Source organism: Phasianus colchicus, chromosome 2 (assembly GCF_987193195.1).
Source record: "Phasianus colchicus chromosome 2, bPhaCol1.hap1.1, whole genome shotgun sequence".
NCBI classification, from domain to species: domain Eukaryota; kingdom Metazoa; phylum Chordata; class Aves; order Galliformes; family Phasianidae; genus Phasianus; species Phasianus colchicus.
In genome coordinates, this window is record NC_143437.1 from 48,796,452 (window position 1) to 48,824,404 (window position 27,953).

At 36.6% G+C, this 27,953-nt stretch overlaps 1 protein-coding gene across 2 annotated transcripts in view; it reads left to right on the forward strand.

The window, feature by feature from the left end:
- ESR1 (estrogen receptor 1) overlaps window positions 1-27,953 on the forward strand; it is a 176,413-nt gene that overhangs the window by 67,630 nt on the left and 80,830 nt on the right. For both annotated transcript variants that reach the window (XM_090135600.1, XM_031611893.2), the window contains exon 3: window positions 6,205-6,709. In XM_090135600.1, the coding sequence (XP_089991726.1) occupies window positions 6,205-6,709 (505 nt within the window). The remainder of the gene's footprint in view (window positions 1-6,204; window positions 6,710-27,953) is intronic.

The following is a 27,953-nucleotide window of genomic DNA, read 5'->3' on the forward strand; positions in this document are numbered from 1 at the left end:
CTTTTGTGAAGAGTCATGCCCAGTCTTGTCATTACTAGCATCTGAGAGAGAAAAGAGCGGGCTCAGTCAGGAGAGTTTTAATAAATCTTAACTTTGAAAAAAGCAATTTTTTCAAGGGTTTAAAAATTATCCAAATGTGGATTGTGTTCTTTCCAGTTGGCTCAAATTCTTTCAAGTCATTCTCTTTGAGCTCATCACTGACGTGTAAGATTTCCACCTGAGTGGTGAAAATCTGATCACATCATAAATATCTGTAATTAAAGTCTTAAAATGTTATGCGCTAGAATGCTATACCAGCAACTATGATGACATCCCAGCCTGGTGTTTCTTTTGACTGCACAGATAATTTCATGTGAAATATATAAGATCCTCTCACATGGAGTACTGGCAAAACTAAAGGTATATCTAAATGACGTAAATTAATGAACATGCATATGGAATAATTGTATTTCACAGCTTCTTGTTTGGAATAATAAATGTTTAGAGCAAATGCTTTCAAATTCTCTAATTACATTTGGCATGTGTGAAAACAGAAACTCCTCTTTTAACTGTAAAGTCAACCTGAAATGTAAATGTCGAATTCAGAACCTTGGGTTCACTATTTTTTGTGCCATGACTGGATTTGGTAAATTATTTGAGGGGGAGGGAGATTTATAACAATTTTAAATGTTATAAACTGACAATAACAGATTGAAAAGCTTGTCTCTGCAAAGAGCCTGAAGAACTTTAAAACATACCTCATACTATGCCTAGTGGTATCAGGGGCTTTATTCTTCTTCTTTGGAGATGATTTATAAAGCAGTAGGGTAGATGGTGCTGTTCCCCAGCTGTCTATCTTGAGGAGTTTCCTCACTGGACTAAACACAACATAATTTCTCTGTAATGCTACAGTGGAATCTTGGAAAAACATAATGTTCCTCCTGTTATGTGCAAAAGATTCTTCTTTAATTGCAGCATCTAAAAAAAGCTTCTATCTTTTTAGCTGTGGAATCGAAGCAATGAAGTTTATGGTCTCTCACTGTCAGCAGATTTATGGAAAATTTATAGTATATCTTCTCAGTTCTGAGTTTACCACTTTCTGTTGGAACACTTACTAAAGCTAGCACTGAAAAAAGCCACCAACAACCAAGGCAGGATGAGGAGTTTTGCTAACTTTAAAGATTCCCATTGTTTGATTAGTTTAAATATACAGTTTTTACTTTCATCTCCTTTTCCCTTGAACAGCTGTTTTATCTTTCCAAGAATCAAGAATTTGTTCAGTTGGGGCTGTTTCTTCCTCAAATTCTTTCGCTTTTTTTTTCTTCCTATAAATTGGACTTGTTCTGTTACCATAACCTGATTGACTTTCCGGACTTTTAGTTGGTACAAAATTGATGACAGCAGTGGGAATCCCCAGGCCTTCTTTTAGTTACTTAGACGAATTAGCGTAATATTTTCTATATGTTTTTTCATGCTTGCTTTTTCTGTTAATGAGTTCATTTTGCTGGTGCACTTTTATTTGTAATCTGTGGAAGAAGGCTGCTTCACTTACTTTTAAACTATGTTCTAAATTTGAAGTGAAAATACGTGCATGTTTTCTTCTATGTTAAGAATCCTGAATATGATTTAAGATCCTCCTGTTTCTAGCCTGCTAGGGTGTTGGACTGGTAGTCCAGTTGAGCCAAACTCCGCTGGTTTAATCTGATCAGTATAGTTGGTTGTCCGCAAAAAAAAAGCACAGAAATGCAAAAACTAGAAGAAAACTGTGGCCATCAATGAATTGAAATGGGCAGAATTTGCCTTCAGAAATATATGAAAGTGTTATTCAGTTCTAAGTTATGTAATTTTAACCACAGAAATGCAATTTCCGTTCTATGTTTCTAGGTGTAGCATTTTATTACTGCAATTTAGAGTGAAATCCTCACTACAAAATCTGAGTTGAGCACTGGAACTCTGATTTATCAAGAAAAGAAAAATGGACTGAGATGTTAAAAAGGAAAACGTAGAGTTCATTAAGCCACTTTCATGCAATTAGTTCATTTCTCATTTTTATGACAAAGAGTGTTTAAATCTTCACCGATTCATAAACATCTTTTTATTCAATCTCACTAAAAATCACTGGGTGGAAGAAGCAACTTTTGTTTTGACCTTCCAGGCCAACGTCAGTAGTGCTCCTCAGTTATAGTGGACTCTCCTGGTTTTTCAGTATTCTGTAATTGCCAATCTATATTTCTTCCCTGCATACCTATTATCAAGATCCTGGAATGTGTCCAGGGAGGGGCAACAAAGGTGGTGAGGGGTCTGGAAGCAGAAATCTTGTGAGGAATGGCTGAGAGAATTGGTATTGTTTAGTCTGGAGAAGAGAAGGCTCAGGGTAGACTTTATTGCTCTCTACAGCTACCTGAAAAGTAGTTGTGAGATGGAGGTTGGCCTCTTCTCCCTCATGATTAGTGATAGAACTAGAGGGAATGGCCTCAAGTTGTGCAGGGGAGATTCAGATTGGGTGTTAGGAAAAATTTCTTCTTGGAAAGAGTGGTGATGTATTGGAACAGGCCAGGGAGGTGGTGGAGTCATCATCCTTGGAGGTGTTCAAGAAATGTTTATATTTCTTGTTGTAATAAGGGACATGGCTTAGCGGGGAAATATTGGTGGTAGGTGGACAGTTGGACTGGATGATCTTGGAGGTCTTTTCCAAGCTTTTTCAGTATTTTATGGGGATATGTGAAAGACTGGGATAGATGACCTTCTCCTGTGGAATGTTCTCCACAGCCCCCCCAAAATATAAGACCTTCATTAAGGTGAGAGAAACATACATGGGAGCTTTATTGCACCTGAAAACACAATAGTGGAGAAATGCCTAAATCTATAAGATATAAGGTGGATTTCCTATTGACATGGTATTTTTTGAACACTTCTGTCTAGCACTGGAAATGAAGATATGGTAGCCTGTTCTTATTTTCATTTACTCTACAGTTACTACCTGTGATTTAAAAAAAAAATACTGAGTATATGAGAAAAGCCCATCTCTTTGAAGTCATATATAAATCCACATGAAGTGGGATTAAGTGTAACCAAGTTTTTTGAATAGACTGTTGGTATCCAGTGGTGAAAAATACAAAATCTTATTGCTATATCCTGTACATATTTCCATATTGTATTAAAAATGTATAAAATGTGACATGTAATAGATTAGTGAGATTGAAACTAGGTGGTGCAGTAAGTCCTAGCCTTAAGGCACAAAGAACGGGGTTTAGAAACTAAAGTCTCTTTCCTGGCCAAGCCCACAAGCCAACGCATTCAATGTCATCTCCAAAGTAGTATGAAGCTCTATATGTTACTTTGGAGCAAGTAGGGTAGTAATCACCATATAAGACAAGGAAGATAAACACTTTTGATAATATATTTCATTTTACAGGTTTTTTTTTTTTTTTTTTTTTTTTTTTTTTTGTCTTTTTAAAATGTCTATGTTTGTCTAATATTCAGGTCCAAAAAAAAAAAAAAAAAAAAAGCAAAAAAAAAAGCTTTTATGCAATATGCACAAATAAAAAATTCACCTTCTTCCTAGAATTTTGCTTGATTAACCAGCTCCACATCCCTCCCCCAGTCCTTATTCTTTCTTGCATACTTGATCTTATTCTACCCAAAAACAAACTAAAAAGAAAATAATAATAATAGTCAGCAAACATTACAGTGTGCTATCCCTGAAATTTCTAGCTTGTTCATGAGATTTGGTGGTACTGAGATGTGTGCCAGGCTATATTTTGCATGGATACTGCAGTTATCTATTTCTGAGCCCTTTTAGGGGCAGTACTGCAACTTTTCACACTAGTCTGTTGAAAATTGTTCATAGGGTCTTAAATGCTGTGGTGCAGACATGATGCTGCTTTTGCTTAACACTACAGTTTGTTTCAGTGTTGTTTTTGTATGATAGAAATTTTAAATATTTGTGATAACACAGAATTCTCCCAAATTAATTCATGACATTTAAAAAAAATTGCATGTAAAGAGCACTGAGGTTGCATAGGATACACTCAGAAATCAGCTCTGTGTGCACACACTTTTATCTCCCCTCTTCTGCACAGCTATTATGCTTTAATGTTTTATTACGTGTCAATGTAGTATTTCTGAAATAGCATGCACATCAGATAATGCTTAACATAAAAATTTAAAGTCTGTTTTGTAGTATACATAAGAAGCGGGCACTTCATATGGCAGACAGGTTCACATTAATTCTCAGATTATGCAGTATAATATGAGACAATGCTTCTTCTGTGTATTACTGAAGCACGAAATGAATCTATAAGAGTGACCGACCTTAAACTCATAACTGCCATTCATTTCAGACTGTGTAGCCCAGCAGACAGGCTGTTGAGAGCTTTACTTGCTTGCTGTTTTGTGAGTCTCTGCAGATGCACATTCACCCACTTTGTGCAAACAGGCACACACTCTTTTTTTTTTTTTCTCTCACACTCTCTGGCATATTTTCAGAATAACTCTTCGACGACTTTCTGAACTTCTGGGTATGATTGTCTCATTATTATTAATTTTTTTTTTTTTTTTTTTTTTACTGGGAACATGTTTAGTCCAGTGTTATTTAAACAGGCTTATCTCTTTGATCAAAGTCTACAATCTGAAATTTGAACAGGGTAGGGAGGGTGGTGGGGAGGGTGAGGAAATCTATCAAGTACATATTTATATGGTACTGCTGTCTTAGCTGCATGTCTGTAGAGGTACAAATATATATTACTTCAGTGTAATCTTGCAAATATAAGTGACTGCTTTTTTAACAGAAGTTCTAAAACACCATATTATTGCTAAGATAAAAAAGATTATAGTAAACTTATCTAGAAGATTTAGTGACCTGTACATTCAGTTTTTTGGTTTCTTGCATTTTTTCAAAGGTTGAATTGAATAACTGTGAAGCTGTTTAAATATAGCTTAGGCTTTGCTCGTATTTTAATCACGCTAACTGGAGTCCATATATTAATGTGTTTAGGGTCAACATTAACCTATTTAACTGAGTGAACCGCAGACCACAGCAATAGTGCTAGAGGACTTGGGACAGTTTTTGAAGGTTTTCCTTTAGCTGGTTCAGGAGAACTGGTTTGTGAAAAGTTAAAATTATATGGGATGAGATTGCAAGATGAGGCATGCATGCCACACCTTTTCATTATGTCCTTTCTCCTTTCTTTTTTTTTTTCCCTAAAGATAACTTTGAGAGTTATTTCAGTTTATTTTAAAACTGATTCCATTCAAGTACTTTATTTTCTAGTTGATTGCAAAATCTAAGCTTGCTGAGCTTTTGTTTGTGGGAATAGAAAAAAAATAATCCTGTATTCATTTTTTATGCACTGAAATCATTCTTCCCAATTTCTAAGATCTTACTATGGCAAAGTCTGAAGGATGATTTGCTTCATCATTTTACAAGCTGAAACAGAAACAGACAGAAATTTATGGGCTAATCTAAATCTATTCCTCACTTTCTAATGTAAATTTTCACTTCAGCTAGTTCAGGTCGCTATTACTGATAAAGCTTGTTATAAACCTTTTCTCCTACACAGAACTTTTACATTCTTTAATTTCTGTTAGCTAGTTTTGTTGACGGAGGCCGGTTACACACACACACACACGCATGCGCTTGCACACGCGTTTTGCTTTGCCATATCTCAGTTACAGCATAGTCCTACCCAGGGTCATTACAATGTACACATTACATATTTCTAGCAAACATAAAAATGAATCAAGCAGGGAGAGATAAGCACAGATAGATTGGAGCCTCCTGAAGAAATAAAAGGCAGTAATCTGACTGACCACTGGGCTAGTCTTCCTGGTCTGATTTCAGCGTCCTTTCCCGTTAGCTGCTGTGGAGCACTGGCTGCCCTGCAGTGAAAAATTAAATGACTAGCAAGAATAAAGTAACATTTAGTGGGACAATTGTTTGGTGTAACTCCAAAACTAATTGTTTCTGAAGTGATGTTTAAATCAGCGTCGGCACAAGGCAAGAGCCCCTGGCTTGCAGCCAGCACCTTGTAACGCATATTAGCGCAGATGAGGAGTTCTCAAAAGTTAGAGGGAGAGGGAGAGGGAGAATGTGCCTTTGCAGTGCTTACCCTGCATTTGTTTGTATACTCCTCCTTGCCGAGATCAGAGGAATACCTGTGTAGTGCTGCTTTATTTATTATGATTTCTGCTGAGCCTCAGAATAGGTTCTGGTGTTTTTTTTAGGTGGACTGCCAGCTGCCGATCTCGCTGTTGACAGTAAAAGCAGATATGTTCCTTGCTCACTGCCATTAGCAATGACCATGACCCTTCACACCAAAGCCTCTGGAGTTACCCTGCTGCACCAGATTCAAGGCACTGAACTGGAGACTCTGAGCAGACCTCAGCTGAAGATTCCCCTGGAACGATCGCTCAGCGACATGTATGTGGAAAGCAACAAGACAGGAGTTTTTAACTACCCAGAAGGGGCCACCTACGATTTTGGTACAACCGCTCCAGTGTATGGCTCTACTACACTCAGTTATGCCCCTACTTCTGAATCTTTTGGGTCCAGCAGCCTGGCAGGATTTCACTCTCTGAACAATGTCCCACCAAGCCCAGTGGTGTTCTTGCAAACAGCACCCCAGCTCTCACCCTTCATCCATCACCACAGCCAGCAGGTACCCTACTACCTTGAAAACGAACAGGGCAGCTTCGGGATGAGGGAAACTGCTCCTCCAGCCTTCTACAGGTAAGTGCTACAGAGAATTTCTCTTTCTTCTTTAAGCAGCTATGATGAGAAATCAGAACATTGAAATATGTCTGCCCTACACTTTTACACTTTCGTTTTTGTGTAAAGGACTGTGTAATCTCGTGGAATCATCCATGATATCGAGACCATAAAAATACCAGAGAATAAAACAAAACTGTAACTCTCAGCTTACTGTGCCTGTGAGCTGTAAATTTTGAAAACTGTAAGTAAATGGGAAACAAATTAGATAATGAGTGTAAATGTTTCCTGGGAAAAGATGAAATCATAATTGATTAAGGAGTGGCAAACAATCTCCCTGTTGCAATATATTAAAATTACTGTCCAGAAGTATCCCGAAAACGTGCAAGTGGCTGTTTATTCAGTTCTTAGCTGCTAGGAAGAGTATTTCCTACCTCTGATTTCCTTTACAGGATAAGTGACTTATATAGGAAGTAGTTCAGAGGCACAGTATCCTTCCTAATCAAACTGTTAGAACTGAGTCAGTGACAGTATTTCAGTCAGCAACCACTTTAATGAGCTGCCATAAGAGCTATGTGCCTGGCATTTTTAATCAAACTTTGATATATATTAAGCATAAATCTAGCATGCTGCATTTCAAAATAAATGTAGATAAATTTAAATACAAGTTTTTATTTTATTTTATATTTATTCCTCAATAGAAGTGTTTTAATATGCATTGACAGTTGTGAAAGCATATACTTAATTTCTGAAATATGTGGGAGAAACTGATAGAACTGTAGCTTCCAAGAAAATATAATCAAAACACACCAATATCCACACTGTTAATCTTTGTGCACTGTTAATAGCACAATTTTGTACTGACATATTATAACGAACTTCAGCTAATTAAAGTGAACAGTTAGCTATATATTATATATTGTTTTTCCTAAATGCTTTCATATTTGTTTATTTGGAAGGTACAGGTGAGTTTGATACAAATGGAATGACCCTCCAAAAATGAAACCAGGTTATTCTTTCCCTGCCGAGGCCAGACTTATTTGTACAAAATAATATGTTGCTGAGAACAGCAATGTAGGTTATTAAAGACAGTGTAACTCAACCGGAGAGAATCTTGTAGCAGAATCTGGTCCAAAAAACCAGATGGTGGTTGCACTTTTTGCAAATGATAATCAGTTTTGGGGATCAGGTGGAATAAAGACAAGTGAAAAGATAACGGTTAGGCCAGGCAGTCCACTAAATATGTCTCCTAGCTGAACTGATTCAAATAAAACGCATTTTAGAGCAACTAAAAGCAATACCTCTAAAAGGAATGAACATTAAGTATCTGGATTGTTTAACAGTGATGTGGGTGTAAAAGTGTATTTTGCACTAGATTTCAGGTTGTTTTTTATTTTTATTTTTCATTTTTTTATTATGAATATCCAGTGCAAAGCCCTGTTAGAAAGCGTATAAGAGACATGAGGTGTGTAAACAGTGGAACAGTGAGTTTGTGAAGCTGAAATGCACATGCAGGAAATGGGCTAAAGTGAGGGCTTTTTACTTAAGGAGGGAGAAAAAATAAGGATCAATTGGAAATGGAATCTGAACTTAGGAAATGGCATTATTTTATTTTTTAACAGTGAATGGTGGTGAGATACTTTAAAATAAAAATAGCATACATTGTAGTAGTAACATTCAGCTACTGCAGAAAGCATTAAAGGGCAGAACTGTATTCCCTATTTCCCAATATTTCCAGTCAAGGATGGGTGTGTCCTTTCAAGATGCATTTTAGATATGTACACAATTTATGGGGCTTAAAGCAGCAGAAATTAGGTGAATGCATGCAGGTGGTTTATCTGCATACAGAGTTATATGACTGATTTAATGGTCTCTTCTGGCCTTGATTCTGTAAAGCACATTTGACATGGTAATATGAAATGTGCACCAAAGTCCTTCCTATGATTATCTTCTGTTACCAGGCATAGTACTGTTAGAATTAAATTGATAAAGCTTTGCTTTTTTAAATTTCACAAAGACCATGTTTAGAAAGTTATCATCTTGACAAAATTAAATTTTAGGTCTTTATTCTTGTACTGCAATCATAAATAGTATGCTATAAATGTTCTAAATAGGCATTCAGTGTCTGGGAGATATCTCAGTATCTAATCATAGGGTACAAGAGTAAGTTCTTTCAAAAATTTTAGTGCAATACTTTCCAATTTGTTTTATTCATTTGTATGTTCCAACCCAATCTGAATTCAATCTGTCAGTTGGATTCTGGGACAAAAGAGAACATGAGGCATTGTAATCTGGCAATAAATACATAGATGCTGGAGATTTGAAGTAGTTTAACAAAATGATGAATTTCTGATGAAACATGCTAGAAAAGGCAAAAACCTATAACCAAAGTCAAAGCAAAATTTAAAATCTCTCATGATCTGTTTATGATAGTTTGCTTGCTGTGATAATAAGTAATGTAACCAACGGTTTTAAAAGCCCCCTTGAGAATTCTTATTTGCCCTTTTGGTGCCCACAACAATTATGCTGTTTAGCTTGCAGTACTGGAAAGTTTGCATTGCATGCTCCTGTTATACACTGGATTTGGGATACAAAATAGTGCATTCTCTGATGCAGGTGACTAGGGCAATAAATATTCCCTGTAGATTGGAGCTGAAATTATATTTTGTATATACTCGGATAAAATGCTCAAAGTATTCAGTCACAAAACTAAAAGTATTTCACATGTAATAAGGAAAATTTTTAATGTCATTTCATTTTGTTAATAAGCATTGAAAATCATGCTATTAACATGTATTAATTTACACATGCGTACTGATACTGAAGTTATATTTTATTTCCTTCAAGTTGTGTTTTAATTTCAAAAGACTTTATTTCTTACTGCAAGATAATGGCAGACTTCTGTGTCCAGCTGTAGAACATAACAGTACATAGAGAAAAGAACAAATGTTGTAAATAATAATAATTAAAAAACACCTATCTCTTTCTCACTATGCTTTCTAAATCATGGGTCATCCGAAGCTGAGATAAGAGAATGGGGTTTAGTTAATTCATACTGTGCTGTCTTTTGCCTTTTTTTTTTTTTTTTTTTTTTTTTTTTTTTTTAATATCTGACCTTGTGGCTGGTTTTATAGGGAGCCAAATACCATTCCCTTATCTCACAGTGTCTGTATCTTCCAGTCAGGGGCAGAAGGCATAGCACTACTAATGTTTTTAACTCTCTTCAGATCTTACATATGTTTTATTTTCTCCAACACCTTTTTGTAGTAGTGGTTTTTATTAAAGGCAGATTACTAGTTGATTATTATTACAGGAAATCCTGCACTCGTGGGTACTATAGTAAACTAATTGAAAGATTTCTTTTGTTCTTAACTATTATGTTTGTGTTCTGGTCAGATTATTTCCTTGTCCTTTTGGTCAGGCTTTTGTTCATTCATGGAAATACCATGAAGCCATTCAGTAGCTAATTTACCTCCATAAATTCCTATAAACAATATCAAAGATGGATCTTTTTTGCTCTTCCAGTGTGCAATGTTCGAGTGTTATCCCACTGAGTCCACACTTCTCAAATAAAATTCTGTCTGTATTTCAGGCTCTCTGTAGCCTTTGTTTGGTGCTGCTTCCAAATCTGACTGAAACATGCGTGAAAAGAGATGGCTCTTACCAGCTACCTGATGAGGGAGTTTTTTGTTTGTAGTGAGTGACAGAGCCAGGGAAAGTCAGCGTACAAGCAGAAATATTAGATGAAAAATCATTAGTTACTTCCTCTAGTACCTCAAAATCTGGAATTAAATTAAGATAATAATTTATTTAGCTTTACTCCTTATTATCATATTGAAATTGACACTAGGCTTCTAGAAACCAGTTGTTCCAAGCAGTTTGATCACAACTTTTACATCTAATGTTTTCCAAAATGAAGAAAGGTTACAAATGTAGATGATCTCTTCTGCATTTCATAAACCTGTTTGAAGAACAATATTATTCAACCTGTTTTTTTTTTTTTTTTACCTTACCTGATTCATTATGAGTTTTTATAGCTGCTCACATTGAACTCTAAATAATGAGGATTATTTCAGATTTTAAAAGAATTTTAGAATGAATCCAAAAATCAAAGATTTAGTTTTGTTGTTGTTGTTTGTTTGATTGTTTTTTTGTTGTTGTTGTTGTTGTTGTTTTTTTTAATTCATAATGAAGTATGAGTTATTCCAGAACATGAAGGTTACTATGTACTATAAAGTTGTTTTTCTCTAAGGCATCAATCTGTTCTCAGGTCCTCTTCAAGCAGTAGTGAGTGTGACATTTGACCAGAGTTTCCCCAACATTCAGTGTTTCTGTTTTCAAAGATTGTCCCGGTATTCCTGTTAATTTTACGGCAATAGGTGCCTGTAAAGAAAGAAATAGGGTAACTGCATGTTTTTCTATCTCATGGAAGAGCACATTACAATCATGAGGGATTTGTACAAACCAACTTTTTTGTACTTTCAACTTTTCTTGAGGAATGTATTGATGCAGTTTGAGAGGCTGTAAGATTAGATGGGGCTGGTAGATATTACACAGGATCTAATGTGCACCTATAACTTCCAGGAGCAGCAGGTAGTTGTCAGTGAAGATAGTTACCTAGGATACCTCAAGTAGCATAAGATGTGACAGCAGCATCAAACCTTCACATGGACTCTTTTCTTGCTCTGTGGAAACACAGAGAGAGAGAGGCACTGTAAACAAACACGTAACTTTTTTTTTTTTTTCTAAGATACACGATTGTAAAAGACGAGGTGTACCAGAGTCTAGAGATGTGAGTTTCTGTATCATAAAGATAGCCAAAGACTCATTCTAGTGTAGATATCTATTTAATGGAGATGGAGGTAGACATGTATTGATGTCAAAATTATGTGAAAATAATTCCACCACATATCCTACTTCTAAAGAATCAAATCAGTCAACATCTGTAATCTCCTTTCGGATAGACTCTGCACTACATCCCTTGAGAGGAAGAGAGAGTATTGACTCTGTGTCATTGGCCTTGATCACTCTTGCTCTGAGTCTATTGAAACAACAAACACTGCTCACCATATCTGCTCTGATAGGGAAAGCATTAATTGCTGGCACCAGCTCCTTCAGCAATAGCAAAGTGAACATTAAATTCCAGGAAACAAGAAAGGCTCATCAGAACTAAGACATCACTCCCAACAATGCAAAGGGGAAGAGTCCTGCAAGTGAAATGTAACCACTTCTAGTAAACTGATACAAAGTAATTTGGTGTTGTTTACAATGACATACTAAAACTAATCATGACCTCCCTGCTTTGTCTTTAGGGAGTTTTCTGCTATTTATTCATGCATAAGAGCTGAGATTAGGGCAGAGAGGCTGTCCTTAAAAACTCTCACTGAAAGCAATGCTTTCATTGTGGGTTCTGCTTGGAAAATTTACTAGAAGTCAGACCTGAGATTCTACATTATTCCTATTAATTTGGATTGAGCTGCAAGTGGACATTGTTTACCACAGGTCATTGGGAACTCTGATCAACGTGATGCTGGTCAAAGCAAGGCATTTCAGCTTTTCTGCTAAGTTCAGATTCCAGTTGCTGGAAGAGTTCTTCTCTTAACTGAATCAAGATCTTCTGGCACAAGATTATCAACTTGTGAGATACTACTTGCCATATTTCATCCATTACATACTTACAGTGACACCTCTTTGAGACAGGAAGACCATAACATTCAATTTGTAAGTTAATCTTCTTCCTTGACAAGGTACAACAATATTGGAATTGGGAATGATCAGGGCAGTTAATTTTAATCTTTCAATAGAACAAGGAAATGTAGTCCTTAGAAAACACGGGACTCAAATATGTGTGTCTTATACATAAATTCTATTTGATCTTCAAAACAACACCAGTGATCTTCCAGCCATTGCAGTGACTATCATAAGTAGTGACACAACTACTAGCATATACATAAATAAGAAAAGATGCCTCTCTCTCTTTTTTTTTTTTTCCTCTCTATGGAAGCTATTAGTAAAAGAAAGTAATAGTAATGGTTGAAAATCAGAAGTAAGTAACTAAGAATACATCTTAAGCAAGCTGTTAGTGGCTAGCAGTGCATCTTAAGCAAGCTGTAAGTGGCTAACAATGAAAGACTTGTGTGTAACCACTTCAAATCCAGTGAGTAAAAAATCATTTTACAGCTTCAAGAGTATAGTCTGTCATGCAATGAGTGGAATATATTGCTTTCTGTTTCCACGTGCTGCCTTCTCACAGCAGTGCCAGTTCTCAAAACATACCTCTCCAGGACTTGAGCAGCAGTATCTGTGTAGGGTAGTTATTGAGAGCTTTCACCTCCCCTTGACAATTACACACCCATGAGCAGCTAGGCAGCACTCAGCTGAATTTGATATCCACATATTTCACTCTCCAGTCACAAGTTAAATGATCATGGAGTACATTATTTTCATCTTAACCATCATATATAGATAGAGAGACTACTTTTAACTGATTTCCTAGTGAAAACTTCTGTTTATCCTTTAAATATTTTTCTATGTATCATTGATCTCTAGTGAAAATCTTGTCCAATTCAATCACAAATCAAATACTTTCACTCCTCTCTGTCTTTTTATTATTTGCTATCATACAAACCTATGAAACACTGCTTTGTTCAGTACAGTTTGCTTTAGGATTGGTTTGTGCTGCTAAGATATAACTACAGAACACTTCCTAAGATGATGCAAAGGCAGTATCTAAGCTAGGAAGAAAGGTGAAAGGAAATTTACTGCAGCACAGGAAAAGTCTCAGCTCACAGTAAATACCAATGGTTGGGAAGATAGGGTGCAGAAAGCAAAAGCAACATAAGATTTAGGCCCCAAATCTTAAATAACAATACTGAGAAACTCATAATATGCTTTCCAGATAGCCTCCACTTCTGATTTTACATATGGTACAGTTCAAATTGAAACACACAACACCTGCAGCATTCTTGCTACTTCCCTTTTCTGTTATTTTTTTAACCTTAAATATTATTAAGGTTTATGAGATAAGATTTGCTCATTTGTAAATCTATGAAAAATATTCCAGTTTTTAAAAGTTTACATCTTTTATCCTCTTCATAGTTAGTCTGTAAACAGACAAACTTTAGACGGTGCTAACTTTAACAATCATTTTTAATTTTTCCCTCAAAGTACTATAAAATCTGTTCTTTGGCAGAAATAAAATGTCATATAATATCTCGTCATCTGTATTTTATTAGCTTATAAAGCTGGTAAACATTCTTAAAGTATTTGTTGTACTGAGCTATCTTGATCAAACAATATCTCTAATTATTACTCAGTAACTTCTATCAACTAGTGTCTAAAGAAAATTAATTCAAGTGAGTGTTCCCTGCTTTACTTATTAGTTACACCTTGAACTTGAGATGGGATCCCTGCTTCAAATTACTTATCACAGAATCCTTGTACTCAGAAAACTGTAGCAGTGACAAATAATACTTAGGCTAAGAGCATATGCCAGATTTAGATATCGTTGGGGAGCTAATATGTCAAAGAACAGCTTTGTCTGTTTGCTTCCATTCTGGAGTAAAATGATACTCCTGCTTTAGCAAAACTGATAAACACAAGCAAGGAAAAATGAGAATGTTGCCAAAATATGAGCCACTGTAATACAGTTCTTACCTTACAATAATTTTACATGATTTGAATTATTTAAAACATATGGGTCAAAAAATATTTATAGCTTTGTCTTGCTGTGTAGTGAGAAATATTATCTTAGTTTTCATTGACAAAGTTAACAATTAGAGATAAAAGCATTCAAAACCTGGACGTGGTGCTTCAGCAAGTTCTTAATAATCTAAAAGCTGGCAAATTAGATTCGTGGAGAAAGATGGAGCAATTGAAACCTCTATAAAATAACATAACTGAAAGTTTTAATGGCAACAACATAAAAAACAGTATAATTCTAAGAAGTATTAAGAGTACCTTCAAGGCACATTGGAGCTTAAGAATTCCAACAATACTAAAGTAGGTTGCACATTGGTAAGCTACTATTACTTCTTCAGGATCCAAGCAATCAAAATTGTTAACAGAAGAAAACTAATCTGATTCTGCAAAGAATATTTTAAACACCTAAGAGCAAAACTCCACTTTACTTTCAGACAGATTCAGTAATGTTCTTCTTATCAGATCCACCGAGGCTACTTTCTTTATTGATTACATATGCTGTCCAGCTTTGACTTATACTTTCAGTGTTAAATGATAGTCCCAGGGGCGTTTTTTTTTTCCAGCATTTTGCCAGAAAAAAAAAGCCTCAACTTCTTAAGTATCAGGTGGGAGAGAGAAAACTTTGCTTTAAAAAAAAAGGCAATTATTTTTATTGTCTAGCCTTGCCACATTTGTAGTATGGAGCTTTAATATTTGATAGTGTCAAGTCTGGGATTTTTTTTTTTTTTTTTTTCCAGAAAATCTACTCAAATTTAAGCTACATTCTCTTGAAGCATCATACTTTTCACACTGGGAAATAGTTTGCATTTGTTAGCTAAATTACGTGAAATTTCATCTTTATCATGCATTCTTGATCCTTTCTCAACTATTATATAATGACTTGATTGCCAAAGCATCCTTCTTTGACAAAATCAATCAAGTTGCTTCTCCATAAAACTGTATAGCTTTTGAACAGCACTTTCTCTGCAATTATTGCTTTGGGCTGAGGCAAGTTACTGTGAGATGAGAATCAAAGATTAATATAAGTTTGGAAGGTCTCTGGAGAGAGACCTTCTGCTCAACATCCTGCTCAATATAGGGCTAACCTGAAAGGTTGATCAGTTTGTTCAGGCCTTTATACAGTTGAGTCATGTAGATACCCAGTAAAGGAGACTCCACACTCATACAGGACAACCTTTTATATTCCTGAATCACTCTTACTGTGAAATACAGTTTCCTAATGTACAGTCATGATTTTCCTTAGTAAAGCTTGTGCCAGTTTTCTCTTTTACTTTTGTTGTGCTTCTTCCAGAAGAGTCTGTCTCTACCTCCACTGCACTCTTCCCTTACATAGCTGAGGATAGCAACAAAATCTTACCTTAGACTACTATTCTAAGTACTACCTCATCTTGGTAGTCATCTTACTCGAATTTGTCATGGACTGTCTTGAACTCAGAAGCCCAAAACTGGAGGCAGTTTCACAGATGCCAAAGAATAATCTCTCAGCCTCCTGCCTATGCTTCTGTTAGTATGGCTCAGGATGTATAAGGCCTTCTTGCTAGGGCATACTGCATAATCCTGTTCAACTTGTCAACTTGTCTAGTAGGGCCCCTGGGTAATACCCTGTGGAGCTGCTTTCTGGTCTCTTCTGTACTTCCACAAGGAGTTCTGTCCCAGGTGCATGGCTCTACATTTGCCAGTGTTGAAATTCCTTTGGGGCCATTTCTCCAGCCTGGTGAGGTCCTTCTGATTGGCAGCCTTGCTTTGCAGCACGAATACCATTTTGCACACCTTTCTTGCCAATATAGTATGGTTCATTAGTTTGCTAAGGATGTAATCTGTCCCTTTCTCTCTGTTAATAAAATTTCCGTCTCACTATTGATTATACACGAATTCTATTAGTGGCTGGTCAACAACTGGACTTTGTACTGCTGATAACAACCTGTTGAGACTAACAGCCCAGTCATTTTCCATCCATATTACAGTTCATCTGTGCAGCCCACATCTTGCTAATTTGGCTTCAACACTGGACATGAGAAAAAATGATTTCTCTTCTGTTTTTAATGTCTTGTTGCTTCGTGTTAGTTGTAAAGAATTTGGCAGAAGTCGCATCAGTAATATGCAGTCAAAAAACGAAGCTTGTAAGATTGAAAGAGGAGTAAGTAAAGGAGATCTTGCTAAAGAACAGAATGGAGACAGAAAATTAATCTGGAGGGGCTGGTAAGGTACAAACTTTAGATCCCTGTAAGGATGCTGTTGTGAACTGGCAAACAAAACAAGACAAAGAAAAGGAAAGAATGGTTTAGTAGGAGAAAGCAGATATAAGAGTTTGAGAAAACTCAAAAAAAAAAAAAAAAAAAAAAGGTTTGAGCAGGTATAAGAGTTTGAGAAAAACCAGGAAAGTGAGCTAGGAGAAAATCCAAAAGAAAACTGAACCAGAGAAAAAGAGTGGAATTCAGAGGTACTCATGAACTGAGACTTGGAGGGGAGACAGTGGCTATAAGCGAACTTGAAACAGAGTGTATGTTGCAGAGCATGGGGTGAATAAATTTGAAAGGGAGAAATGGATTGTGGTCTTAGGCTGCGTAGAGCAATATCCATCCTAACAGATGCATGAAACTCTTGCATTTCATTCCTGTTCGCCTTGAAGGTTATGGCTTAGCCTAGCTGGTTGTTATTCCAGTAGCCCATGTGGTAGAGGTCAGTGCTGTTGACTGAGCTTCCATCACTCCTGAAACACTGACTGCCATTAAGGGACTTAATGAAATCTGGATTTGGGTGTTGATGATTCACTTTCTTTAAAGCCTTGGCATTTTGCATCTCCGCAGAGAAAATATAATAATGTCACATCAGAAAGATTATGTCATCAGCCTTCTCAAAGCTGAGATGTGCCAGGAGTAAATTTGTTTGCCTAATTTCAATACATGTAAAATGTAGTTATTACTGCTTTACCACACAGGAGCCTTTTGAACAAACATGTATTGGTGTCTGTAAAGTACCCAGCTGCAATAATGAAAAGTACTATAGAAAATGAACTGCAGAAAATAAATAAGACTGTATTCAGAGCAGGCTTGAATAAGAAGCTTGACATGAGGCTACAGCTGAGCATGGATAAAAACATGAAAAAGATGAGTAGAGGCTCAGTCAGTGAACATAATTTTGGAAGCTAACAATGACATTACTAAACTGTTTGAAATGGAAAAGCAAATGTTCCACTGGATTGTTAAACAGGCATACTTAGTGTTTTTCTTGGGAAAAAATAAAGAACAAAAACCAAAATCAAAAATTCACCATAAATATATCTTAGTTTCCATCCTGGTATGGAATTGTATGTTCAGTTACTTTGCATTTATTTAGAAGGGAAATAAGGGATGACTGTGCAGAAACAAGGAGTTAATGCACTAGCGTTTCATGTTCTTTAATTTGCTTCTGACATGTACTGTTTGTGATGTGACCCTCAGTTTCTTTTATCCCTTACTTAAGATGAAGGATTTTTCTGGTTTCATTTCAACAAAGCACCAAGGATCTTACTCTTCATAGGAAGAAATGTGTATCAGTACAAAAGCCAGTCCAGAAAAATAATAATTTGCCTATGTCCCTTTTTTGAAAGCACTTAACAAAATTACCAAGGCCAAGACTGTTTTCACTGAACAGTTAGCATCAGCTTCTTTATTATTCACTAAATAGCAACATTAGGTATTAATAGCTTCAAGCTGTTTTCATGTATGACCTATTTTCTGACTCATACATGCCTTGTTTTCTCTTTATCTAACTCGCTTTACTGTTAACAAATGTTGAGCTGTCTGGAAATGGCAAGTAACCCAAAAGCCTAAGAGGCTGACCCTCTGTCTCTGCTCTCCCTCCAAGTTGTTGCAGAACTAAAACCTGTAAGAGTGGAGCAAAATGAATTGTCTTGCTTATGACAGAGCAGATATAGTGAAAAATAAATGGAAACAGGTCTCTAAAAGCCCAGGTTCATGTCTTCTGCCAAGTGGTTTGTTTAAGTCACATAACAACCTAAAATGAGGAGTCTAGAGGTGGTTGTTGTAGGGTAGAGGTGTCTCCAGATTATCTGTGGAAATTCTACTTGTCCCGGAGAAATTACTCAGATCCGTCTCTGTCTTTTATGATTACATCAGTGAGAAAATTTAGGATGCAGTTTGAGTTATATGGACAATTCTGAAACCCAGACTGAAAATCAGACTTTTCCATTAACTGTCTGAGCATGAGAGATACTCAAGACTGTTTTTGTGAGAAGTGAGTCTCCTTAAAAGGTGTAGTGCTAGAAATACATTTGTCCCATATATTCCAAATAGAAAAAGAAAAAAAAAGAAGAAGTATCAATCCAATGAAAAGAAGGTCAGATATTTCATTCATTTATCAAGGTAAACAAAATCACTTTTACTCTACCCCTCTGTCATCTCAATGTAGTTGAGGTATGCAGGTTTTCTATAGTGTATATTGTGAATCATTACATGGAAATCACTAGATAAATGTTTCCAGTAGGTATTTCTACAAGTGGGAAATGTACGGAGCATGATGTCCAGACTTTTGTCTGTGCTAGGCTCTACACTAAAATTGTCATGGGGAACAGTTCATTGAAGAGCTACTTTTATTTCTTACATTTTCTTTTTGGTACAATCAGAACTCTCAATTGCTTTTACAGAATGGATTTTTACAGATTCAGTGGTCTGCGGGAAATCAGGGGTGGAATGCTCTTCATCATCTCTCTTTCCCTATGATTCTTTCTCACTTCCTAACTCACTAGCATGTGCAGCAGCAAGTCTTCATGTAAGCACTCTTGTGCAGAACTACACCTCTTCTTCTGCCTGCTGCTGTATGTATACCTGCACTGTTTAACTGTTGTGGTATATCAGCTCCAGCACATGGAGTTGGCAAGGAGATGAGCTCCTGTGCAGGGATGCAGATGTGTTTCCACTTATCAACAGCAAGTGAAAAGAAGAATCAAGGATATGGCTTGTGGAAGTTCTCACTAAGGTTTGTAAATCAGTGCTGGGGCTGGAAAATGAAGGCACGATCAAGACCACTTCAGTATGAAACTCTGCACTGTTGGCTTATTTTTCCATTTTATGCATTAAGCTTTCCAATACGACCTTACTAAAACTGGTTTGGGATTCTGGGCTTGTCATCAAACAGTTATTGATTAGAATTATTTAACTTGACGATCTATGTATCTATATAAATATGTATGTGAAATGAAGTGACTCTGATTTCAAACTTGGCTATCTAATGGTATCTGCTTGAATTCAAAGATGATTACTTGAGATGATTGATAAAAGCATGTGAAGAAATACAATATAATTTTAAAACTGTTATTGAAGTTTCAGAATATTATTAATTTCTAATTAATATTAGAACATAATTAAAACAAAAACAGATGTAATGCAAATAACCTTTGTGTAATGACTAAAATATTTACCTGTTTGTCTTATAGATATATGCTTTTAGTTCTCTTATAATTTTTTTGAATCTTTTAATGGGTATTTAATATATTATTGAAATATGTTTTATAAGTATGTTGAATATAGAGACAGCTTGAAAATCAAGCTATAATTTTGATCATATTTATATCACATTAAGCCAATATGAGATACTGAGGTTGTGTTCCAATTTGCTACTCATACAGGTAATTTTCTAGAATAGTGATATTTGGAATCTTGCATACTTTGGGGACCACTTTGGTGGCAGGCTGTTTTGAAGGCATGCAAATTGTAGCCCCTGGTTACTGCTCAGTCCTCAGTTCCAACCCCAGAAGTGGATATGTGCCTGTGATCAGATCTAACTGCTTTACCTGAGCAGAGATGAGGAAGGGAGTGGTGCAGTCATCCTTCCCACTTAGACTCACTGTGATCTGCGGCTTTCCTGATAAGACTTATGCAGGACCATCATGGTATTTTAGTATTTCATAGTGCTGTAATGTAACTATTAGTCCAATCTAGCTGGAAGCTGCCTCAGGAAGGGACTTAACGCTGTCACATTTCCGGTCATAATTCCAGTGCCTGAGTTTACAAGCCAGTATGACCATACAGTTGAGCCCTTTGTCTCTCCATCTTTCATTTTTTTGGCCTCTTCTCTCAGCTCAAGACTTATGACTCTGTGTTGAATAGAACTGATTTTCTCCTCTGGGCTAAGTGCCTACAGCCAGAAATAAAGGGAAACCGAGACTGTCTAGAATTTGCAGTTGCTGCTTCTTCAACACAGAATGACAGCCTTTGAAGCCCTTTAACACCAGATTTTCTGAAGTGAAGTTTAGGGGTTACTTAGAGGAATACTGAGTACTAACAACTCTCCTTGAAGGGAAGAGAAAAAATTTTAAATAAGTTTGAAAAACAGTTTGATGAGGGAGTCTCAAATTGTGCCCTTTATATGACAATCTACCCAAATTCTATTTCTTATTAATTTTATTTTGTTTCTTACGCTTTCAACTATATTTTTAGCACATGATAGTTATGTTTTATTTTATAATGCAAATACAGGGCTTAGCCATAAGGCCCTTTTGCACACATGTAATGACTACACCCTGCTAGCACACGGAACAAGTAGGCTGCCAGATTTCATTTTATTACATCCCAGAGAACAAGTATGAGTTAAGTATCTCAGCAAGAGCAATGTTTCCTCACAAACTACACAGATTATGAGGCGTCAACATCTCCCCTGCTTCCATTGGTAATGACAGAACAAACTAAAATATGCTACTTTGAGACTTATTTGCCTACTAGGGTCTGGAATCTCTTGACAAAATTTGTCACTCATTTTTATTAACTGAGGAAAAAGGGTATGCAAATAGCTACAGAGCATGAATATTCTGTTCTGACAGAAGCTCAGCTCTGTTGGTGAGTTTCTGGAACATGTATTTCTTGTGTGAGAGAATCAGCTAGGACTGGTGTCTCTGTCTTTATGGCTATCTGGCCAGTGTTGCCCCGTGGCATGCAGTGTGTTCTAGTCTTGCACTGACTTTTATCTGCTCTCATGTTGCAGGCCAGTCATAGCCTGCAAGTTGCTTAATTTGTTCATATGACTAGGCCTGTGCAGGTCCCATATACTAATAATTGGTTTAGATTAAACTGGCTGATCTGCAATTAAGTTTGTACAATTAAGAACTTGTCTTTGTTTCACTGGGCCCCTAGACTGTGCACCATTAGCCCAAGTTGTGCAGAGACTGTGTTTATTGTGTTGGGCATGAGCTGTGGGTAAACCACATCATATGGGGCAAGAACGGAAGCATTTTTACATGTAGGTGTCAACCGCGCCTTTTGCATAGATTTTCCCAAAAGGGACAGCTTCTTTCCAGCTGTCCATATGATGTCATCAAACATCTCACCTTAGTCTTTCTCCTGTACTCTTGAAGTTGGCATAGGGTGTTGTAGATGGCCCGATTGGTAAGCTTATTGGGAAAAGACTTTTGTCTCTTCCTCTTTTCCTTAATTCATTCAGGAGGCCTGCATGCACTTCAGTGTTCCTAAAAGCATGGCTTCAGAAAGTCCTTTATTTTGTCAAGGTTTATTTCCTGTGGCTCAGAAACCACTGATTTCTGTGGGCCTGCATGTGGCTGTACCAGTGTTTTTATTTCAAAAATTCATTTAAAAATGGAGAGTACCATTTAAAGTTACTTTATGAGTTTAAAATGTTATTTTAAGAAAAATAGCCATTTGAAATCATTTATCAGTTTAGTTTGGATTTTTTGAAACAGTGTCTTCTGAATTGTAACGTGTTATACAATCTGCATTCTTATTTTATATATCATGATGTGAGAGAGCCAACATTTATGTCCTTCAATCATTTTGCTCTAAAAACGGACAATTTAGCGTTCATCGTTGAAAGATTACTATGGGAATTCAAAGAAGCTCTGGGTAATTGGCTAAACTGCAGTCTAATCATGTGCATCTGAAATATTTAGACTGAGGGCTTGCCTAAGATTAAAAGGAACACTAAACCCTTGAAAACCCCATAAGGGCAAGGTGAAGGAAGATTTATGACTAATTCTTGTGTTTTTACTGGCATTTACCTTTGAAATAGTCTGGAGGTAAGTGTAGTAATCTGACAGCATTTCCTGAAACACTCTTTTCTCACTCACTCAAACTCAATCTACTGAGTGCATTTAACCTTCTCCCTTCAGATGGTAGGATTGTGCTAGTTTATTTGGAAATTGAAAAGAAAATGAAAAATAGGTGTAGTTACTGAGTAATTCTGAAGAAAGTTCATGAGGAACAGTGAAACTCAGAGAAAAAAAATCGTTCTGGATGTTGTATTACATTCTTATATGAAAGACTGAACATCGGCTTTTTCATAAATGCCATATTTTAATTCAAAGACTGATGTAAGAAATGCAGTAATACAAGTTTTCAGCTTAGTCTTTAATAGAGATAAGGGTAACCAGATATTTCTGTAAGCATGAAGGCTGCAGAGGATATACACCAGACATACTCAGCTGGAGCTGGCTTTTTTTTTTTTCTCTCTCTCTCTTTTTTTTTTTTTTTTTTCATACTTCCAGCTTTTCAAACATATTTCATTCTTCAGATTGTTTACACTAAAGTGATTTGTCCTTTCCCTCTCAGACCTTTTGCCCATCTGGCTCTCATCTTTGACATACTTCTGGTCATAGCTGATTTCCACACACAGCCTCCTGTCTCTTCTGTCCCCAGAGCTCCTCTGCCACACACCAGCTCAGTATTGTTTCCAGAAAGTCAGATCAATGCAGTGCCCACAGGCACTCTGTCTGTCAGCAGCTTCTCCATCAAGTTTGGCATACTTTTAGGCACTGGATAAAGATGTTTCCTCAGATTATGTGACTCCTCATACACGAGGGTCAGGTTGCCTGACTGAATGTGAGACAGTGTCAGAGACAGCTCCCATACCAACTGCCAGGAGATAGGAATGGGCAGAGAAACCCTGAGCAAGTTGGCTGGTTATTAATTTGGATCCTGGGGAAGTGGATCAAAATGTTCGTTTCACAGGTAGTGTTTATTTCTCCTAAAAAGCAGGAGGACATCCAGTGATCACAAATTAAAAGCATACAGCAAAGTAGTACTGTTAATTTTTAAATAAGCAAATGGTATCTGACAGTGTTAGAAGTAGCAGAAATCTGTAAATGGACCACTTGAAATTTAAGTATGTAAGAAAGAGAACTCTTCTAGAGCTGTTTACTGGAATAGAAGTTGAAACATTAAACAGTTCTGAAATAATTTGGGGTCAGTACAGTCCCCAGCCTTTAGGAAGGAGAAATCTATTGTAAAGGTGTAACAACTGAGGAATTACTGATTAGGGAAAAGGATTGTGAGAAAAAATCTAAAGGGTAGACAGAATCATAAACTAAACGCAACAGAGTAGTAATATACAGGAAAGGAAAATTTTATTCTTTGAAGACTGAAACAGGTGAAGAGATAAGTATGCTGTTTTAGGAGAAACTAGCAAAGCCTCATTCAAAGTTTCATTCAGGGAATGAGAGCAGTGAGAAGATGGGAGAACTAGGAGAATTTGTGGAGAGAAGACTGTAGGTTGAGGGGGAAGGGAAGATTTGTACTGAGGGGACTGGGACTGTGTTGCTCTCCAGGATAAGTGGAAATAGCTGAGGATCTCTGAGCAGAAAATGATGTAGGCTGGACATTAGGCAGTAAAGCACCAAACAGATACAGAAACGGTCTTCATCAGAAGTGTAGTTGGAGAAAGTTAAAACAAGGAGACCTGTGAGGCAGGTCTATATATAGTCTTTTAAGGGATATTCTGTCCCCTGTTTACCAAAGCTGAACTTTGTATTTTAGTATACAAGTATACAGTGATTGCAAGATATGCAATTTCTGTAGCTCTATTTATGTTGTTTTCACATCAAGACCACAGTGTAATTTCACTAGTGGTAGAGTTTGTAGTAACTTTGGCATGCGGTTAAAGTAGAAGTATCTCTCTGAACATATCTGTAGAGTTTTTGTTTGTTTGTTTGTTTGGCTTTTTTTGCATATTATATATGTGCTTATTTGTGAATGTGTATTTCATAAGAAAGAATGCTTTGATATCTGAATATTTTTTCATCAAAACTTTGAAAAAAATGATACGTTATGGTGATTATCACATATTGTGGCTATTATGACATCTCTCTTGGTTGTTCAGAGGTATGGTTCTAGTACTCGTTTTACCCCATGGGCAGTGTTCTGGTGCCCAGACCCTTAGGACTCCAGTGGCATGCAGGCTTGCACTGTAACAGATGCAGCCCTCAGTCCAGAGAAGAAAATATGGAACTGCAAGTCACACAACACAAGGCTCTTTATGAAAGTGAAATTTCTTAGTTTTAAAGCTATCATAGAGGTTTAAAAAGAAAACTTTAAATGTTTAAATTCTGTTTGGACTGACTTGAAACATTTTAGTTTTACTTGTAGGTAGTTCCTAGCATTTACATCGAACTGCTCATCACGTAATTTCAAAAAATTTAAGTTCAGCTTTGGTAAAAATTAATTTTGTTTCCTTTATGATAAATGAGATATATGTGATTATAATGATTCTAAGGTCCCTCAATCCTTTTTAAATTGCAAATCTCAGCTTGTGCTTGTGAGGACATGAGAAGTGGACCAAAGGGAAGTAGGACTGAATGTTAAGATTAATAGGAACTAAGTAGCCATGGCAGATTGGGTTGAGAGGATAGAGACAGAAGAATGGAACCTTCTAGCCTGAGACAGAAAGAAAATAAATAGTGACGGAGGAGGAAAGAGAGCTTTTCATGAGGAGTCTGTGGGGAGAGGAGAAGTAGCTTTGAAGTGTCACTTCAGGCACCAGAATTTGTTCTTTTCTGACAAAGAAGTTGAGACTGGGAGGAAAAGTTTAATTTCTTTGAAATTTCTTTGAAAATAAGAAATTTTGATGACCTAACGAGATATGCTTTTGTTTTCATGTTGACAGAACCCTTCCTCAATGCTATCATTTGTTGGTCAATATTGTGCTATTTTTCTGAAGTCATTTTACTTTAGTTATCAAATCAAATTGTTTTTTATTCTAGTTCCAAAGAAAACATGCCAGTGTCTTCAGACTGTGAAACACATTTGCTGATATACTGTGCTGTAAATATTTTAAGAATATTTTATTATTTAGCTTTCATATAATTTCATTGCATTTTTCCTTAATTTCTCACCTTCCAATTATATTTCATTTTTTAAAATTATTTTCTTCTCCTGTGCTGAATTCTGTCCTGTTTTCAATTGGTTTCCTTGCCATTTTTTTTTTTTTTAATTTATTGTCTTTAGCCTATAACTTCTGTTATTTTTAATACTCTTCCCATTTTCTTTCCTCATCGTTTGTGTCAATTATTTCTTCAAGTCAATTATTCACCACACTAGTTCAGGAATTTCTGCTCATGTAATTCTGTTTAGGTTTCCCTGCATTCACCTGTTGAAGGAGAAGAGATGAGCAGAAATAAGTTGAATTGTCCAAATAAATAAGGTTAAAGGAATTAACATTACACTTAGTGGGGTAGACAGCAAACTGTAAGGGCCATCATCATTATCTTGACAAGCTGCTTATCGCTCTCATTTTTCATGATGCAAACAGAGATATTAACTTGGAGATGGTCAGGGAATCAGCTGAGGATAATGGAGGAAAAAAAAGCTTGCACATATATTAGTTGACTAAACTAGGCCAGGGCACAGACACGAGCATCAGCATGGTGGCTCTCACTGCTTAGTAGCTTGACATCTCCAGGCAGGGTTTGGCCTGTCTGAGTAACCTTCTCTCAGGTTGGGGTTCAGGCCAGAGGTATGCAAAGATTCTTCACCCTTAGTTGCACAGATGGAATCTTGCTCTTCTGGGGAGGCCGTAGTCCAGGAATCAGTCCCTTTGATGAGCCCCAGCTAAACTTAATCAACAGTAGAGGTTCAGCCAAAGACTGCTGCTGGTTCTCTTTTCTATTGCTGGAACCCATCTTCACTGCGGTAACCCATTTAATGCCAACTGTTGCCTCATATATGACCACCTCCTGGGATCCTGTCTAACCTAAAATATACTGTGAACTTATCTGCTTGGTATACAACTACATGTAACACCACTCTCTCTCCATCAAGTTACATCAACACATCAAGTTGTATTTAGCTAAACTACAACCATCGACATTTAGGGATATTTGTTTTAAGCAAACTTTTTCATTTGGATAGCATATGATTTTTTTTCCACATTTATTGGATCTACTTTCTGAGTATAGTTTTGAGGCACTTAATGTGCTTAGCAATTTTCTGTTTGTATACTTAGTTGTTCCTACTGCACTACTTCTCCCTGTGATGTCTTTTAAGTATTTTCAATTAACTCTGGATAAATAATATTTTATAAATATTTTACACCATATGGTGTAAAATAAACAGCAAATTAATTAGTTTCATATTGAATAGTATAATACTTCATAGACTAAGTCTATTGCATGGAAAGCTTTAGCCTTGCTAGACCTTGGTTTCACTTGAAAGGAACATTGTTTCAGAAGCTCTTTACACTAAAAAGTTCCAACCAATATAAAGAAAAATATTAGTGGGTGCACATTCTTGTATTAAAATGAATACATAGTCTTTCTCAAGGTGCCTCCCTTAACTGCTCAAAAGTGTTTCCCCTTAACCTTTCCTTCCCATGAAATCTCTTTATTTTAGATAAAATGGGTTGTGAATAAATTGGGCCTCACCCCACTTTTGGCTGGGTTGTGCACTGTGGGTTCATTAAATTCATCCTGCCTGCCAATCAGTGTTATGACATAAAAATATAGTTTACGTTACAAAACTGCAGTTCCCTCATATATAGATTACTTTTGCCTTATAGTCAACATGAGGTTAAAGACCTCTGGTCTGCTTTAGAGTTTTAGATGACCTGTGAATGTCTAAAATGTTTGGGGATCTTCAGCCTGGAGAAGAGAAGGCTCAGAGGAGTCATTATAGTAGCCTTCCAGTACCTACAGGAAAGCTGGAGAGGGACTTTTTATAAGGGCATGTTGTGACAGGACAAGGGAAAATGGTTTTAAACTGGAAGAGGGTAGGTTTAGACTATATATTAGGAACAAATTCTGTACTGTGAGGGTGGTGAGACATCGGAACAGGTTGCCCAGAGAAGTTGTGAATGCCCCCTCCCTGGAAACATCCAACGCCATGCTGGATGGGGCTCTGAGAAACCTGGTCTAGTGGGAGGTGTCCCTGCCTATAGCAAGAGGGCCAGAACTAGATGGTCTTAAAGGCCCCTTCTGACCCAAACCATTCTATGATTCTATTCTATGATTCTATGCAAACAGAGGTGTTTTGTTTGCTAACAAATTTATTGAAGAACAGATTCAGTGTGACATAAGTGGTAAACATGAAAGTGAGTGTAGAAGACTGCTTGTCCTGCTTTTTAAGCTCCAAAGCACTTTCAATTTTATATGTCTGCTGTATTGTTATATTTGGAAAAGAACAGTAAATCATGTGTTCCCTGAGGTTTTTTGCTCTCTAATCTATTCTATTTCACTGGAGGCCTTGTAGGAAGGTCTTTTTCTGGGGTTTTCTTTCTTTTTGATATGTGTTTCTCTTTGGTAAAAATAGTTGACAAGAACTTTTGGTCTTTCTTTTGTTATTGTTTGCAT